At 38.1% G+C, this 17,362-nt stretch overlaps 1 protein-coding gene across 2 annotated transcripts in view; it reads left to right on the top strand.

Annotated features, from left to right (window-relative positions):
- RPGR (retinitis pigmentosa GTPase regulator) overlaps positions 1–17,362 on the top strand; it is a 108,311-nt gene that overhangs the window by 63,803 nt on the left and 27,146 nt on the right. The window contains exons 11-14 of one of the 2 annotated variants that reach the window (XM_067545116.1): positions 1,973–2,159; positions 3,038–3,147; positions 8,012–8,077; positions 8,871–12,492. In XM_067545116.1, the coding sequence (XP_067401217.1) occupies positions 1,973–2,159; positions 3,038–3,147; positions 8,012–8,077; positions 8,871–10,955 (2,448 nt within the window). In that variant the 3' untranslated portion in view covers positions 10,956–12,492. Of the gene's footprint in view, positions 1–1,972; positions 2,160–3,037; positions 3,148–8,011; positions 8,078–8,870; positions 12,493–17,362 lie in introns of those variants that run through there. The other variant, XM_067545115.1, reaches the window with a different exon arrangement.

Here is a 17,362-nt window from a genome sequence, read left to right as displayed (position 1 = left end):
CTAAAGTGTCATCAGAATTCCATATTAATCAAACTATTTATCTCCTGTTCTCCCTCCCCTACCCCCCCAAACTACATTGGACTAGTCAGGAAGCTATATTCTATACTGTAAATGTCAGGAGGGCATTAGCCTTTTATCTAACCAGGACCAGGCTGTTTAGATCTCCTAGGCTGTTTGCATCCATTGCGAGCAGAAACAGCAGATGTGGTTCTCTGGATGTATTAAGATCTGTTACAACCAAACTCAGATTCAGCCTTCTTCAAGAGTAATTCCACAAGAGCACTATATAAATCCGTTTTCTTACAAAGACATACCAATTGCAGAGATCTGTAGAGTGGCAACATAATCCTCTGTTCATACTTTTTCTAACCATTATGCCTTGGTTCTTGCTGCAAGATCAGATGCTGCAGTAGGCAATGTTGTTCTCACCTGTGCTCTGAATCTCCTGCCTCCTTATGAGGTGCTGCTTAGGAGTCACCTGAAGTGGAGCACCCACAGGTACACTAACTGAAGGAGGAGAGGTTACTCACCCTGTGCAGTAACTGGAGTTCTTCGAGATGTGTATCCCTCTAAGTGCTCCACTACCTGCCCTCCTTCCTTTCAGTTTTGAAGTCTCCTTGGTGGGACTTTGGTGGTAGTGAAGGAATGGAAGTGATTCGCTTGTGCAGCCTCATATAGCGTCAGTGCAGGGCACAAGGACACGTAGGACACAGATGTGGGCTGAACGGGCATTGCTATCAAAATCTCCAATCAAAGATGCAGGCCTTAAATGGAGCATCCAGAGTGACACACCTCTCTAAGAACTCCAGTTACTGTACAGGTTGAGTGACCTCTCCTTACATGATGATGGCAAAAAATGAGTATTTGCCTTGTTTTGCTTTTTTATGATGTATAGGGGCCTGGGATTTAACAGTGTATGAGAGCCTGTTGCCTTTTTTCCCCTCTCCTTAGAAATATCAGGAATGTCAAATTTCACCTTCCGTTTTCTAGAGGCTTCCTTTGGAGGCCCATGAGGAGTAAATTAGGAGATTTCTTGGCTATTTATCTAATGAGTGAATAAAATAAATGAGTAAATAGGTGTTTGGTTTTTGTTTTGTTAACCCAAACAAAAATCACTTCTTCTTAAGAAATAAGGTTTTGCTTCCTTGGTAACTGTGGTGTCATAAAACTACCAATTCTCCAGTCATCCATAGTGTCTTACAGGAAAAAATAACTATGTAGAGAGCACTTAAATTTATAATGGAAAAAATTACAAAAGACAAAGGGGATGAAGTTAGCAGGAGGAGAAACTTTTCAAGCATTCTTTATACATCACGAAGAAACGGGAAATTGCACAAGCCCATTTTTCTTCAGAAGTTAGCTTCCTAGCTTCAGTTTATGCTAAACTCTGATGTTATTATTATGTATCATGTAAGGAAACATACCATAATAGGTCTATAGATATTTACATTGTGGTACTTTGAAACCAATGTAGAAATGGACAAACCTTTAAATTTTGACCTGTTCAGATTACCTTTAGTATAATATTTAAAAGATATATATCCCTTGAAGGCCACTGTGCCCTTCTGATGCCTTTGAAGTTTGAGATCCAGTTTCCATGTTAGACTGTAGATAAATACAAAATAAAGAAAAAATATTCTATGTACCTAGATTGTGGATTAAATAAACTTTCACTCTTTTTAAATCACAATGGAAGTTTTTTGTTTTTGTTTTGTTTTGTTTTTGTTTTGTTTTGTTTTGTTTTGTTACTTATTTTAAGATATTGAGCAATTATTTGACTGTCATGTGAAAGCATCAGCTTAATATACCTGTCCATTTTTAGGACTGTAAATAATTGACGTATACAAACATTTTTTTATCGTACTTAATTACTGTAATAACTGTAATTAACTATGAGAAGGTGTTTGCGTTTTGATATTCTCTTACCAGGCTCAGAATGTTCTCAACATTTTCTTTAAAAAATGTTTTTAAGGAAAAATCACCAGAACAGTTTAGTCGAATGGTGCGAACGTTACCTCCATTGGGAGAAGGCTCCCTAAAAACTTCTTTACGTGTTACCAGCAACACTGTCCCACTAAGTTTGCCCTCAACAAACCACCCTGAAGTAAAGGCAGCTGATACAAATAAAGATACTGAATCCACAGTGAACTGTGAAACAGGTGAAACATAATGTTTCTGTTTGTTGTTGTTTTGTTCCTAAGCGCTACATATATGTTGTTTGTATTTATGTGAGAGAACCACTCATTTGAGGATTGAGGACCTTTACAGCTTGAGACTGAGCACTACACCTGGGTCTCAACCCAGTGTTTGCTGCCCAGACTGAGAGAGAGCAACATTTAAGGCTAGAAAGTAGTGCCCATGCTAAGCTGGGAATCTGTTCCTCCCCAGGCTTCACAGCCCTGTTGTGGAAAAGATGTTTAAGAATTTGGCAGGGAGGATTAATTATAAGAAAAAACTATTATTATTGTTTACTGCTTATAGTTCCTGCTTCTAAAGATCTCAAACATACGTGAATTTAGTCTCTCAACAGCCCTGTAAAGCAGGTAACTGTTATCCTCATTTTATAAATAAAGAAACTGTGGCACAGAGTGATTAAGTGACTTGTCCAAGACCTTTCATGTGTCAGTGGTAGAATTAGGAAGAGAACCTGGATCTTCTGACTCCCAATTCTGTACTTTATCCACAAGACTGTTTCTTCCTTGGAAATTAAAAAGTGCATTGTTACTCAAAGGATCACCCAAAAGGATAACCCTCGTGACTTTTTTTTGCATTAAAAGTCTGCAAATATGAGCTGAGACCAGCAATGCCCTGGGATGCATTGGTCTGCTGGACTTCATTCCAGTCTTTACCTAAACTAATGCAGAGGAGCTGCCACTTGGGATTAGGGGATGGGGAATGTCAGGGAGCTGAGGCATAATAAGGATAATAATACTTCCCTACCTCATGAGGGTGATGTTTTGTTTGCTATATATCACATGCTCCAATTTATTTTACTTATTGTCTATATATTTTTTTATTTTCTTGTTTTATTTTTAAGAGGCTGAGAAGCAGGAAAAAGATAAACCTGAAAAAAGTTCCACAGAGGAAGATTCAGATAATGAAAGTGATGACAGAAGCCTTGGAGACACAACTGATGTTCTAAATATGGTAAATATCCACTACTGAAATTGTGGCTTAGCAATCATTATTTTGGATGAGAACATAGCAGTAACATTTTTTTGTGATATGGCTGTAGTAAGAGCAATCATCATACCTTAGTACCCCCAAGTTCTAGGAGCTCTCTCTCTGCCAGTACAGACCCCAGTGTGGGGCACCTGTTTTTACAAGGACCACGGCCCCTTTATAGCCTTGGCATGTTTGAGCTGGTAGTCTCCACCTCTTTGCTTTTCCTCCTCAGAGGATAGGGCCTTTCATGTCTTCCAGGATGGACAATTGGCACTTGTTCCTTAATATTAATTGTCAAGTCCAAATTATAATTGTATTTAAACCATATACCATTCATTCAAGAAAGAGAGAGAAGAAATAGATAACAAAAAATAAAATAAAGGCATCAACTTTATTCTCATAAATACGTTGCACAGAGCTCTGCTAAAATGTACTAGCCATCTTAGTTTAAAAGGTTAAAGATTTGAAGTGGTATCCTTACACACTGGTGTCTTACGTGCACCTCCTGCTTTTTCTTCATTTCCTAAGTGATTCATGATAGGCAGTTGCTTTCCTAATTATCTGAAAAAATTTCTGTCCCTTGTGACCAGGTGCCTGGGATGGACCACACTGAGAATGCCAAACTCAGGTCAGACTGCAAGAAACTCCAAAATTGGTGGTTTATTCTATAATTAGATTCACCAAACCAGTAGCAAAGAACTTCTGTAGCACTACACTAGTTAACAAGCAGCCAAATACAGTCCCCTTTAGGCATTCCAGTCCTTGTCTTCCATCCAGACAAACATGTATAATATAGTGAGAGGTTATTGAAAACCCATTTCACCATAGGTGAGGTTCTATTAAAGGATCAGACACTTACCTCCAGGTCAATATGTATTTCAGATCTTACCCAAATATCACGCTGCCAGCCGATTCTTAGTAAATTAACTAAAGATTTCATTAATAAAAGAAAAGAAGAAAGTTATTGAATGGTTACATAATCTTGTACATACAGGTGATTTTAAGTGTTCATAGATCAGGATCAGAGTAGTGATGGAATAGTCTGCTGACTTGTAAAAAGTCTCTTTGGAATCACCCAAATGGATTGGGGTTCATCAGTCTTTGTTCAAAGCTTCCTTGTTAGAAATTCAGTCCAGAGAAATGAAGCAGGAAATGAAGACATAGCTTCCACTGCTATACCTTCAGCCCACATGTATGAAAAGTTACTGGCCTAAGATGAAGTTTTAGGTAAAATGTCCTCCTCACATGTCCTTGCATAGTTTGTTGGATCACAGGGGCAGCCATTGACCCTAAGCTGTCTGAGGTATCCACAGGAAAGGCTTATGGGGCAGGATGAGTTTCTTCAGTGGCCCATTGTGAGTTGAGTGTTCTTAATGAGTCATCAACACATAGCTGTCTAGCGCTGATGTAGATCTATCTGGAGGTGTTACCCTGGAATACAACACATTTGAACTACAGATACATAGCCAATATTCGTAACTTCAGATACAAACATAATACATGCATATAAACAGGATTATCATGCTTAGCAAATTATCACTTTTCTATTGATACCTTACATGACACATTTTGTACCAGACTTAGTACATTTGTGTAACACAGTAATAATACATTAGTGATGATACATTAATGTACACCTGGTTATCATTCTTTTTATTCAGTATCACATCTCTGATGACCCGAAGAAACTTATAGTCAACACATCATTGTTCTTGTTCAAACACCACCACCAGGTCAAGAGATCATACAACTCTGTTGTATTAGGACAGTCTTGTTTTTTCATAGGATGTTCCTTAATCCTGAGGACTACTATATAGATGCTTGAAACATGCTGGTCTCTCATTTAATAATTCAAAATGTTTTGGTTTTTATCATTACAAAAAGTTTGTGGTATTGGCATAAAATATTTTGTGTACCACGAATTCTCATCACATAGTGTTTTGTACCATCATGGTTTAAGGCTACAGCTTGTCATAACCTGGCAGGTTACAGCATTATTATGCAGCGGGAAGATGCAGGGGATTCTACTTTTTTTTTTTTTTTTTTTTTTTTTTAAATATGCTCCTGGCACAGCTTTTTGATACAGGTGAGGAGATTAAAGAAAGGATCCCAAATCTGGAGCATTTGAGTATGTCACAAACTGAAAACATGTTGCCATAATATTTTTCCTTTTTAAAAAACAATTTTAAACTTATTACCTGCATATCTTTGCCTATCTTATCCAAGCATGGTAGAGCAAGTATGTCCTAATCTTATCCATTATTCAAGAACTGGTTAATCCAGAGCAGCATTATGGAAAGATAATAGTGTGGTTTTTTTACTTCAGTGGAACTTAAGCACGTGTAAGTGCTGTGCTGAAGTGGTGTCATGTTGTCAGATGTGTATTGGTTGATGCAGTGCTTTACAGGAGCCATTATTAGTTTGTCCAGAGGTCCTTGCTAGTTTAATCGTTTAAAATTTTAAAAAGCGTGTTGTCACTTGCATACAAAAAGAAAAAAGTGTTTAAAAATAAAATAAAAAATGTTCTCAAAAGTGCTCCACAGGTAATAGTTTGGGAATTTCTTTTGTGAAAGTGAATCAGATATAGTATCGTAATACGTAGAATAAGAGAGAGAGCTTTATTTTAAAAACATGAAACAAAAATCTTACCTGAAATATACCAGATTTGTAAAAGAACAATGAAAATACTCCATGCATATTTGGTGTAAAAATTGCCAAATATACAAGTTAAAATAGGTGTTGAAGAATTTTCAAAAATGCCTTTCTCTTAGTAGACTGGTATAGAGGTAGTAGAAATATATTTTAAGTAACTGTTTGAAAAGACATTTTCTTGACACAGATATCAAGATGGAAACAGACATGATTATTCATCCTGCCGCTAAATGAAAATTATCTGTTAACAGCACCAGCTGCTCTGATTCCAAATGGCAACAACTATCTTTTTTTGTAGGCCCCAACAGCACAAAGAGCCTTGGTGAGGTTTTTTTGATGGTGTTAGGAGAAGGGACATTTGGTTATTATTTTTTAAAAACTGTTTGAAACTAGAATGTTGTTGGTACAGGGGAAAACCAGCAGTTCTGTACATGGTTCTCATCATGATAGTTACTGCCGTTCAACTGAAGATTGAACTTGTTGCAGGTTACAGATTTCCTTTCTGAAAGAGAATTGATTATGACCATGGGATAAACTGAGAATCCCCCCCTTTCATATGTAAGTGAAAAAGGCACTACAGTAGTAGTCAGAACTCTGTGATGCATGGAGGGTGGCTCCAAACTGAACTTGTAGATGGCTATAGAATGGCTAACTGTGGTTCTCATTAAAAAACTAAAAGCTGAATTGAATGGTTTGCTAAAAATGGTAATTTTACAATATTTTTCCTCAAGCTGTGTGCGTAGTTGCTATTAAGATGTTCACATATTTCATGATTCCATGCTGTAGCTGGTTTGGACCCTAACACTGCCTCAGTTTCCCCTTGGTGTTCTCAAAATTTCATCATGGCTCTTGGAAAACAAATACATTTGGGGGTTAATTTAGTAAAACATCACAGTTAAAATTGCAACTTTCGTCTTAAATCAACACACTTCTTTCCTTAATTCTACAGTTTTTTCAGAAGCTTGTTGTACTCAACAGTTCTTTTACCAAAACCCAAGTCTTGCTGCTTGGCATTTCCTCAAACCTTTTCCTCTTAAGGATTCTGCTCCTTGCCCTCATTGCATCCAGCTCCAACCTGGTGGCTGGTATGAAGAGTCCTTCCCCTGGTAGTCTTTGACCCTGTGTCTCCTACAGGAACCTTTTGCTCCCTACGTGTTCTCTCGTAACTGAGCTGTTTGCTGGCACTTTATCTGAGGACCAAGTGTCCTGCAGGCTATCACCTGATCCCTGCCTCAAACCCTTCTCATGGGAGGCAGCTAATTAGTCTCAAGTAACACCAAACCCTTATCTTCCCAAAAGGTCCTTCCTGCCCTGTGATGCATGTCATACATACCAGGTTATATTCATTCATTAAGCTCCGTATAGTGAAGAACTGTAGCATGAAACAAACAACTTCATGTTAGTAGCTGTTTGAACACAGGAAACTTTGTTAGAATGTTAAGAACATTTGGCCTATTAGAGCTTCTGTACCATTAAAATGTATTCCCTCTGAAAGTGTTACCTTACTACTGTCTGCAGGAACTCTAACAGTGTGGTGGTATAAGCTCCCATAGATCAACCTTTACTCTTTTTTTTAATGTGCGTTAGAATTTTGAATGATTGTGAAATTAATATCATATTCTGTAGTTTCTTAGATGGGAAAGTCAGACTTGAATGATTCCTTGCCAAGATTTTAAAAAGTGTATGTCTAAAATTAGGCTCCTAAGTCTGTATTTAGGCACGTAAGACAGCTGCCTGAATTTTCAAATATGCTTAGTGTTCAGGAATTCACAGTGAAAACCAGTGGGAGCTGCGGGGCACTCAAGACATTTAAAATTAAGCCACTGATTTAGAAGCCTAACTTCAGGTACCCATTTTTTTTTTTTTTTTTTTTAAACAAAGTAGTGTCCCCTCTTTTCTACGGTCACTGACCGAGCCCAGTGTGAATATACTGAAGACTTCTTCAGTGTCATCATCTTGTAGCTTATTATTTTTAAATGGTATGAAGGGTTTAATTTACATCACTGAACAGTGGAATACATTTCTTCACGTCCGTTTCAATTCCAATTTAATTGTGCGGTTTAATGTTTGGGAAATATTTTCAGATCCTCTGAAGAAATGTATTAAGTGTAAATAAGGTATCATTCTTATTTTAACTCACTGTTATTAATCGATTTACATTTCATTCTTTAATCTGTATTCTCATTCTTTTCAGACACATATGATGAGATTGAATCTCAGTGACCAGTTCTTAAAATTATCACCAGTTCAAAAACAAAAGGTACTGTAATTAATCATGTGTGAAATTTAAATAATGTATAGTGCGTGTCGTCTTTCTTTCCTTTTTTCGATCCTAATTCTAAAAAAGTAAACTGCAATTTTCATAGACTACTTCCTACATTAAACTTTTAGGCTGGATCCTGCAAAGGCTCCACTGGATAGAACCCTGACTTTGCAAGGAGACCATTGAAATCATTGGGGCTCTGGGCAGTTGCACGGATTTGTCTGCTTGGAGCAGTTTGAGATGAGACATTATATTATTACTGCAGTTGAAGGGGCAGTATACTGTAACTTAAATTATACATTTTATAATGTATAGTAATGGTAACTTGTCTTTTACGGCTTTTCTGTTACTAGAATATTTGAATTAAAATTTTAATCTTTGGTGGTACATCGTTATTTGCTCATAATTTTATATGTCAATATTTCAATATATATTTTAATATTTCAGTTCTTCAATTTCAATATTGATTATACAAAATGTGGTTGATAAATGGAATATATAAAAAGAAAATTTAAAATTTAAGCCAAAAAAGACAAACAGTGAGGACACTGACTACGGAATAGGGAGAGTACATTTAACCTAATCAAGAAATGCTTCATTCTTTAACAGTTATATATTGTTTAAATGAATTTTATTTGGACTATTCCACATTTTATGCCATTTTTTTTAGTCCTATTAAACAAATCTTTTCTTACTTAGATGTCTATAATCTTTTTCATTTGTTATCATTTAATTTGTTCTTAATGCTTTCCTTCTTTCTTTTTAATTTTCTGCTTCTCATGTGGAATAGAAGAACAATAAAAATGTGAAACTGAAAAGTGATGGTAAGGGTGGGTTGAAAAAGACTGATCTTAATTTCATGCAGGAGAGTTCAGAATCAACTAATGGTTCTTTGCAAAAGCAATCTTTAAATTCAGTGTCTCTTGGAAATGGTTCAAATCTAGAAAGCAGTAGCTATGATGCCTTTGTGGGAAAAATTAAGGTTGATAAAAAGCATATGGAAGGTAAACTAGAACAGGCACCTACTATTAGCAAATTGAAGTCTGATGTTCAGCAAACTGCTAAACATCAACTCAAATTAGTGAAAAGGAAGAAAAACTATGCAGAAAAGCTTAAACCTAGAAAACAAGATACATCTTATGGTCTTTCCAGTGATAAGACTGAAGAATTATTTTTTTCCACAGAAAAGTCAAAAAAAGCTATTCAATCTAAGCAACTACCTAAAACAGATATAATGCCTTCTGTTGCCAGTAACAAACCACTGACCATTTCAGTAACTGCACAAAAACAAAAACCTGTTAAAAAACAAGAAAGTAAAGATGCAGTGGATGAAGTTAGGACATCTGACAAATATGGGAAAATATATGTCAGAGGGGAAGAAAGTAATGAAGAACAGAGAGAATTTAAGAAAAAGGAGAGATTTACTAAACAAATAGCAGTAACTGTGTCATCGTCTTCAAGTGAGGAAAGTAGTAATGATTTTACAAAATATGTACTTCAGAGGAGAAAAATGCACAAGGATCGTTATAAAGACACAGGAACACAGAAGGAAATAGAAGTAGTAGAAAATGTGAATGATTTAGAAGAAAGAGATGCTGAAACTGAAGAAGAGCAAGATACAAATAAACAAAGAGAGAGTGCAGAAGAGACCAATATAAAAAGTCTGAGTGAAGAAGAAACAAAAGTGAAGAGGTTTGGTGATAAACCTGATGAAGCCCCAAACATAGATGTTAAGAATGAAGAATTTAATCAGGAGCAGAAGAGTGAAGAAAGTGAAATGGAAATGAAAGAGGGTGAAAGCGAAAAGGAGAAGCAGGATGAAAAAGCTAATAGTGAAGTAGAATCTGAAGAGGAGGAAGAGGAAAATGAGGTTAGAAAAGATGATGATGCCTCAATAGTAAGAGATGGAGATGAAGAGGATAAAGGTAATGGAGAAGAAAGTGAAAAAGCCGAATCACAGTATGATGCAGAACTTGATCATGAGAGAAAGGCAAAGGCTGAAGAGAATCACCATAGAAGAGGCACTGAGGAGAGAGGTCAAGAGGGTAATTTTAAAGAGAATGAAACAAAGAGTAAGGGAAAAGAGGAGAAAGATGAAGAGAAGGCAGAAGGAGGGAAGGATGAATGTAAGAAGCAGTGTGAAGACACAGAAAGGGAGGCTGAGAGTGGGGGTGAAGAGGAAGAGGATGAAGACAGTGATCGGGAGGGAGAGGAGGAAGAGGGAAGTGAAGGGGAGGGAGAAGAAGAAGAGGAAGAAGAGGGAGAGAGGGAGGATGAAGAAGAGAGGGATGGGGAAGAGGAGGAGGGGGAAGAAGAGGAGGAGGAAGAGGGGGATGATGAGGGGGAGGAGGAAGGAGAAGATGGGAAAAAGAGAGAAGATGAGGCAGAAGAAGAAAGGGAAGATGAGGAGGAAGAAGGGGAAGAGGAGGTAGAGGAAGAGGAGGAGGAAGAAGGGGAAGAGGAGGAGGAAGAAGGGGAAGAGGAGGAAGAGGAGGAAGAGGAAGATGAGAAAAAGGGGGAAGAGGAGGAAGGGGAAGAAGGGGAAGATGAAGATGAGAAAAAGGGGGAAGAGGAGGAAGGGGAAGAGGAGGAAGAGGAGGAAGGGGAAGATGAGGAAGAGGAGATGGAGGTAGGAGGGGAAGAAGATGCAGAGGAGAAAGGAGAGGAGGAGGAGGAAGAGGAGAATGTTGGGAAAAAACTCAAAGAAAATAAGCATCTGCAAAGACATAATAAAGACAGAAAGCAGGAGAAGAAAGAAAGTACTGAACAAAGCTCTAAACAGAAAGTAAAGTCTAAACAAAATGTAGTGAATGGATTACAAAATTCAGAACAATTTTGGAACAATGTGCTACCTCATTATTTGACTTTAAAATAGTACCGGATGCTGGAGATTTACTTCAAACAGATTCATTCAGGATTTTGTTGAGCCATACCAAGTTTATTTAATTATAATAGTTTAAAATCTCTTTAATCTTTAAAAAAAAAAAAAAAAAAAAAGGGCCTGTATAAATGTATTATACTAACACCAGCTGCTACTTTCCCAGTGAACTGCAGAAACATTAAGAGTTTGGTGACCTTTATCAGACCAAACTATCAGATACAAATTCTGGTGAAATTACTTTCTTCTTTACTGTGTACAACACTATTAAAGATGCAGAAAGTGATTCCCTGGGAGACAAAGCATTTGCTTGACACAAATTTTGTCATAATTTTAGGATCATGGCATGAATTATGTGTTGTAAGAATGTAATTTTAATTGCCTTTTAATCAAATTTCTTGAGTTGAAACATTTAGTTTTGATTATGCAGTAACTAACATGTTGATGTGCCTTATTTGAATGGAGTATCAATAAATCATAAAAAAACATTTTTGAGAAATATATCACCACTATGTTCTTTTCCTCTTAATTGCTACTAGGCCACTGTATTAATTTGTTCTTGTAGGCAAATAGTTCGTTAGAACATGCCAAATAAGTCAGAGAAAGGACAGCGTGCCAAATGTATGTGGGCAGTACTTGGTTTCTGTAAACTGAGGCTTCAGCTTAGTCTGATTCTGGTGCCAGCATGCAATTGTATGCTCAAAAAGACGGACACAAAATCAGGGGCCTTTGAGAATCTGACCCAAAATGCATTGTGGTCAGAGTACATCCAGTTAGTGATAGCAAAACCATTTAATCAATGGAGGTGGTTCACCTTGGGCATACAGAGTTATGAATGAGGAGTGTGGGAAGAAATTGAAAATACAGATTTGTGAAATGTTTCTTCATAGTTATTTACTTATTGAGCACTGTTAATATACTCTGTGCCATACAGTATAGATGGAGACGTTGTCCCTGCCTCAAGGAGCTCATCAGATAGGCACCCAATACCCATAGGTAACAAAGGACTGGGAATTTGGATCACTAAGGCCTTGATCCTGCAAAAACGCACATGCTTAACTTTACTGCCATGAATAATCCCGTGTGGGACTTCTCACAGTAGTGAAGTAAAGCATCTCTAAGTGTTCACAGGATTGGAGCCTTAGTGATGTCCTGAGATTGTATTTTTGTCTTCCCCTCTTAAGAATCACATAAGACACATTAGACACATTTTTTTGGTATTTGTAATAGATTTGGGGTTCCCTTAAACTTTAAATAATGAAAGTTCCCCATTTTTCAATGCTCAAAACTCATGGCAAAGAATTTTTAAAGGATTTTGTGCTACTTTTGTAATGGCGTGTTTGATCAGGGAAGGGAAAAATGGGTGGTTTTGTCACCCAGCATTTTCCTGAGTTCTTGCATACCATACTGGTGGCTACTATAGGAAACCCTAACGTAGACAAATCTCGTTTGACTAACTGGTGGAATGGTCTTGACAGTCTCTGAAGAGAGTTCCTTCAATCCCTCTTTCAAAATGAGGCGAAGAAGAGGAGGAAGAAATCAAAATGGGGGGGGGGGGGAACTAACAGATATCAAGCAGTAAAAATATTAATTAGTACTTGTATTGAGATTATGAAACATTTTTTATGTTGTTTTGTAACATCTTGATATTAAAATATTTTTAACTCATTGTTTCCAGAATTTATTTCCAAAGAAGGCTGTATGTAGTAAGTTAATATCACCCGTAGATCTTAATCAGTTGTACTCTTTGTTCTCCTGTTTTTCAATTAGTCACTCATTCCTTTTCACAAGCTTCAGAAAATATTTTCACTATCAGTAACATGAGTTTGTCTGATGACTTTCATAACCTACTTAGTTTTGTGGCTTTGAATTCTGCCTATGAAAACATAACAGTTCTAAGTTTCTGAATTTTCTGGATTGTGCTGTTCAAGGTAAAGTCCTCAAAATGAACTCCAAATGCAACCATTTCTAGCTAAGGAACATGCATAATGTTGATTTATACACCTTATTGGTCTGACATCAGTGTTTGTAAATCCTGGTAAAAAGGGATGCATATGCGCATTCTTATGTCAAAGTAGAGTGGCCTGTGTAAACAGTATGTAAGTTGCACACTAAGGTGACCATATTTTCCCAAAGGGAAAATAGGAAGCCACATATGGCCGGTCTGAGCGCCCTGCCTCCTCCTGCGGGGCTGGGCTGGGTCAGCTGGAGCTGCCCGCCCCTGCTGCTGGCCCATCTGCTCATGTGGGGCCAGGTTGGCCCAAGCTGCTCACCCAAGCCCTTTCTCCTGTGATATCACTTGTCCCCTGCCCATTGCTCCATATCCCACTAGGGGTTGCACCCCAATTTTTGGCAAAACTGGGCATTTGTCCCATTTGCTCTTGCCAACTTGTCAAGAGCAAACAGGACAAATGCCCAGTTTTGCCAAAAAATGTTGGGACCTCTGGGCATGACTTAAAGAAAGGACTGTCCCAGCCAAAACGGGACACATGGTCACCCTGTGCACAAAATAAATGGACTCATTAAGGAACTGAAAACAGACTTCTCTAATAATGGAGCCTCATTTATATTGCAAATGTGCTGCAAAAGTATCACTGCATTGTTATGAAAATATTTAATTATGATACAAAGTTGAACTCAAGTTATACATTACAAGTCCTAGGGCTGCTGGAATGTTGCTGTGATTTAACTTAGGGTAATGCTGAAAAGGGATTTGTATAGACTGAAACTGTTTTCCTTAGACTGAACATCTTGCAGAGTTACGACTCAAATCCTAATAGTTTCCTTCCAGGCTTCTATCTATCTGTGCTATGTCTGCTGATAGCTACTGGAGAGTCTTTTTTAGTTTAGGTGACAAGCTATTGCTTTTGAGGCCAATGATGTCTAATTCAAATCCGAGCAGGGACTGTTTCTTCACTGACAGCTAGATCATTGCTTTCAAGCCACAGCCTGAGTAGATGGAGTCCCCTTGTGCAAATGGGAAGCACAGTTTTCTACATCCATTAGGAAGTAGTGCTTGGCCCCGCCCCTTCCCAAGGCTTCTGGGGGGAGTAGGGAAGCTAAATCATGGCCCCATCTCCTCTCTGGTGTGGGGAGGGGCAAGATCAGTTCTTCTTCTTGGAGTGCAAGGATTACTATTGCGAATGGCCCCTGTACAGCCATACAGTGGGATAGGGAGCTTCTTTCTGACCACTGTGCAGCCATGCAGGGACTACTCATCATCTAGGCCTGACTGAATAGGGATGCATTAGAGCGAAGAGAGTGATTTAATATTGCTATGAGGATTGCGCCTTCTGTAACAGGAGAAGCACAATGCAGCTGCAGCACTTCTAAGGGTCTTCCAAGGAACTGTTACATAAACTGCACAGTACACCAACATGATTGACCTCTTGTGGGACTACTAACTTCATTAACATAATGGAACTGACACCTATTCATCCCTGCTCAAATTTTCATACAGTTCAGTTGTATAGTACTTTGTTTGCAATACTATGGTAGTTCAGTCTGGTTTAACTATTCCTTAGCAGATACACACAGATTTAAGTGCAGGACTTAAGTAGCACTGCAGCAATACTTCTGAAACACTCCAGTAGACACAAAATTTTGAAAGAGAGGTCATCCCCTTTATACTTCCAAAACTTAATTGAATTCAACAAAATAAGTTTTTGCATGACTTTATCTGAAAATGCCAATATACATAAACATAGTCATTTATTCAGTCCTGATGGCTCGTCACTGTCACCTTCTTCCCTTCCTAAGTTATGCAGGCCCGTGCTTTGGCCCACAGTCTTCTCCTGTGAAACAAATTGAGAACTTCAAATTATGAAATGTTATATGCGAAGTATTCTATTTTGGTGACATAACAAGGAAGAATTTCAGCATTTCTTTTGGCTTTGTGCCAAGATTTAAATAGTCTGTTCTAAAATGTGTTTTATTTTGTACAGTTTGATGGCAGCTGTACATTGATGGGTTATATATATGGGAAACCTCATAAATATGTTTTGAATTGTTCATTATGATTTCAACAGAACTTGTGGTATTATTTCTAATTTTAGAATAAATATCAAAGAAAAATATCCTGACACCAATTTACCACACAGCTGGTACACTGGAAATGTACATAGGTTCTGATTTCTGCATCCACTGAAGTCAATGACAACATTGCCATTGACTTAATTTGGCACAGGATCAACCCCTTATATAGTAAACCATGTGAACATGTAGCATTCTGGTCAGTTGTGAGATCTGTACATTTTAATGGAATGTACTGAAGCTGATGTACACTAACAAATTGTCTTTTGAAATGCAGTGCAAATATATGATGGTTTGGTATCGTGGCAGCATGTGTGAGCAACTGAGCCAAATGTTTTGATTGTGCAATTTGGAAATCTCCAATATCATCCTGAGTTATATTTCACAATATGTTCTTGATTTGGAGACACTCGCTGAGCCCAAAATATAATTGTACACTTAAACCTAGGCTTTTGTATGTGAAAATATTTGGATGAGGTATGGGGGTTTTGGTTGTTTCAGAAAAATTAATTTGTACTGCTGAAAACTTCATAGACTATTACAAGTCTGTAGCAAAAAGACCAAACTAGTATGTTTGATCACTGTCTCATTTAGAGGTTTGCAAGAGTGCCCATTGCATCCTTATTTAGGAACCTTATGTTAATTCATATAAATCTACAAAAATATCTCAAGAACCCATTCCTTGTTGTTGGAAATCTAGATATCAGACTTCTGAATAACCAGAATCTTGTACTGAACTCTGAAAATTGCCATAATCTCTCAGGGAGAAAGATCAGACATGTTTGTCCTCAGTTGTGATTGCTTTCCCACCTATCCTAGAGAGACAGCAAGAGGGAACAAAGAGCCCTCCACTGCTATACTGTGTCTGTTTATTTAAGGCTTTATAGAGTATAACCAATATCCTGACCTGCACCTGAAAGTGGACAATTAGCCAATTCAGAGCATAAAGTATTTGTTACATACTAATGTAACTGATACCCTACTAAAGTGATGATCCTCTGTGTTCCACACTTGTGGCTTCCAGGTGCTTATTAAAGGTAGCTTCAAATAGGACTCATTGCATTAAACAAAAATCTTGTGATTAGAAGGGCATGGATCTCTGACGTTGAAGAGGAATGTTCACACTCCCAGGTCAACTGTAGATGAAAAAAGGCATTTTGTATTAGCATCAACTGGCAACCCAGATCAGCAGGCAGATCCAGTATGAGCCCAGAATTGTGAACCACCATGACAAAGGTTGGATATACTTAGAATATTTTTTTAATTAGAGGCTTAAAGTATCTGTTTATTTTTTATCAAGCACCTGTCTGAGGCTCAAATCATTTGACACATCTTAAAACTACAGAATTACAATAAAATTTAAAAACATATACAGATTTTACATTTATTGGCCTCTCTGCAATAAAATCAATCAGAGTATATCCTGGATGGCAGAGTGCAGGGGGAAGGCAAACTATATTTTAGAGAAGTCCATTTAAACAGCCAGGGTAGAATTTTCAAAAGTGCTTGTATGACTTAGGAACACATGTCTACTTGGAAGCCCATAGGACTTGTGCTCCTAAGTAACTAAGAGGTGTGTTTGAAAATTTCACTCCAGATCCCTGGATTGTAACCAAGGGTTCTTAACTCTAAAGGGTTGCAAGGATATGAAAGATAAAGATAATGGGATCCTGAGCCTTCTGTGATTCAGGAGGAATCCTTTTTGTATCACAGTAATATGAAGGTAGGAATCGTCTCCAAGAAAGTCATCCTGGTGGGAAAGATGTTTAGGAGTGACCTGAAGGAACTGTGGCATTCCTTCCAGGTGTGTGGAGGTCTGTGAGTCTGAAAAATCTGAATTTGGAAGAAGGGTCCTCTTAAAATTGCCCAGGTCATATCTTCACGCTAAGTCTTGGTAGGACCTGCAAAGTTTGTGGGGTGAAGGGATGACATTAGAAAGAGGAAACTAGGGCCATGGCTACAACGGCCAAACAAGGCAACTGTCTGGAAATGGGTGGGACTGGACGGTGCCATGTGACTGGTATGAACTGTGCAGTGGGGTCCCCCAAAGCACAATGTGAGAGCAGGCACAATTCAGGTTTGTTTAAAAATGCCAGCAGGAGCGTAGAGAGAAATCACCAATAGAGAAGAAGAGTGTGTGCGCATGTGTGCGCGTGCGCGCCAAAGGGTGTAGCAACTATGTAGTCCAGCAGGAGGACAGGCTCACTGCTGCAAGAGCAGCTTGGGTAATCCACATTACAGGCTGGCTGGAGGAGAAAATGTGGCTGAGGAACTGAATTGAAAGCACAGAGTCTTGAAGGGCTTGCAGTATTCTAGGCAGGGAAGTAAAAGGGGCCCAGTCTTAGCTCCTTGAGAGATTGGAGGGAATTGTA

This window comes from Emydura macquarii, unplaced genomic scaffold (genome assembly GCF_026122565.2).
Source record: "Emydura macquarii macquarii isolate MOO-44397 ecotype Brisbane River unplaced genomic scaffold, CSIRO-AGI_Emac_v2 contig_1043, whole genome shotgun sequence".
Lineage (NCBI taxonomy): Eukaryota > Metazoa > Chordata > Testudines > Chelidae > Emydura > Emydura macquarii.
This window is presented reverse-complemented; position numbering and strand designations above follow the sequence as displayed.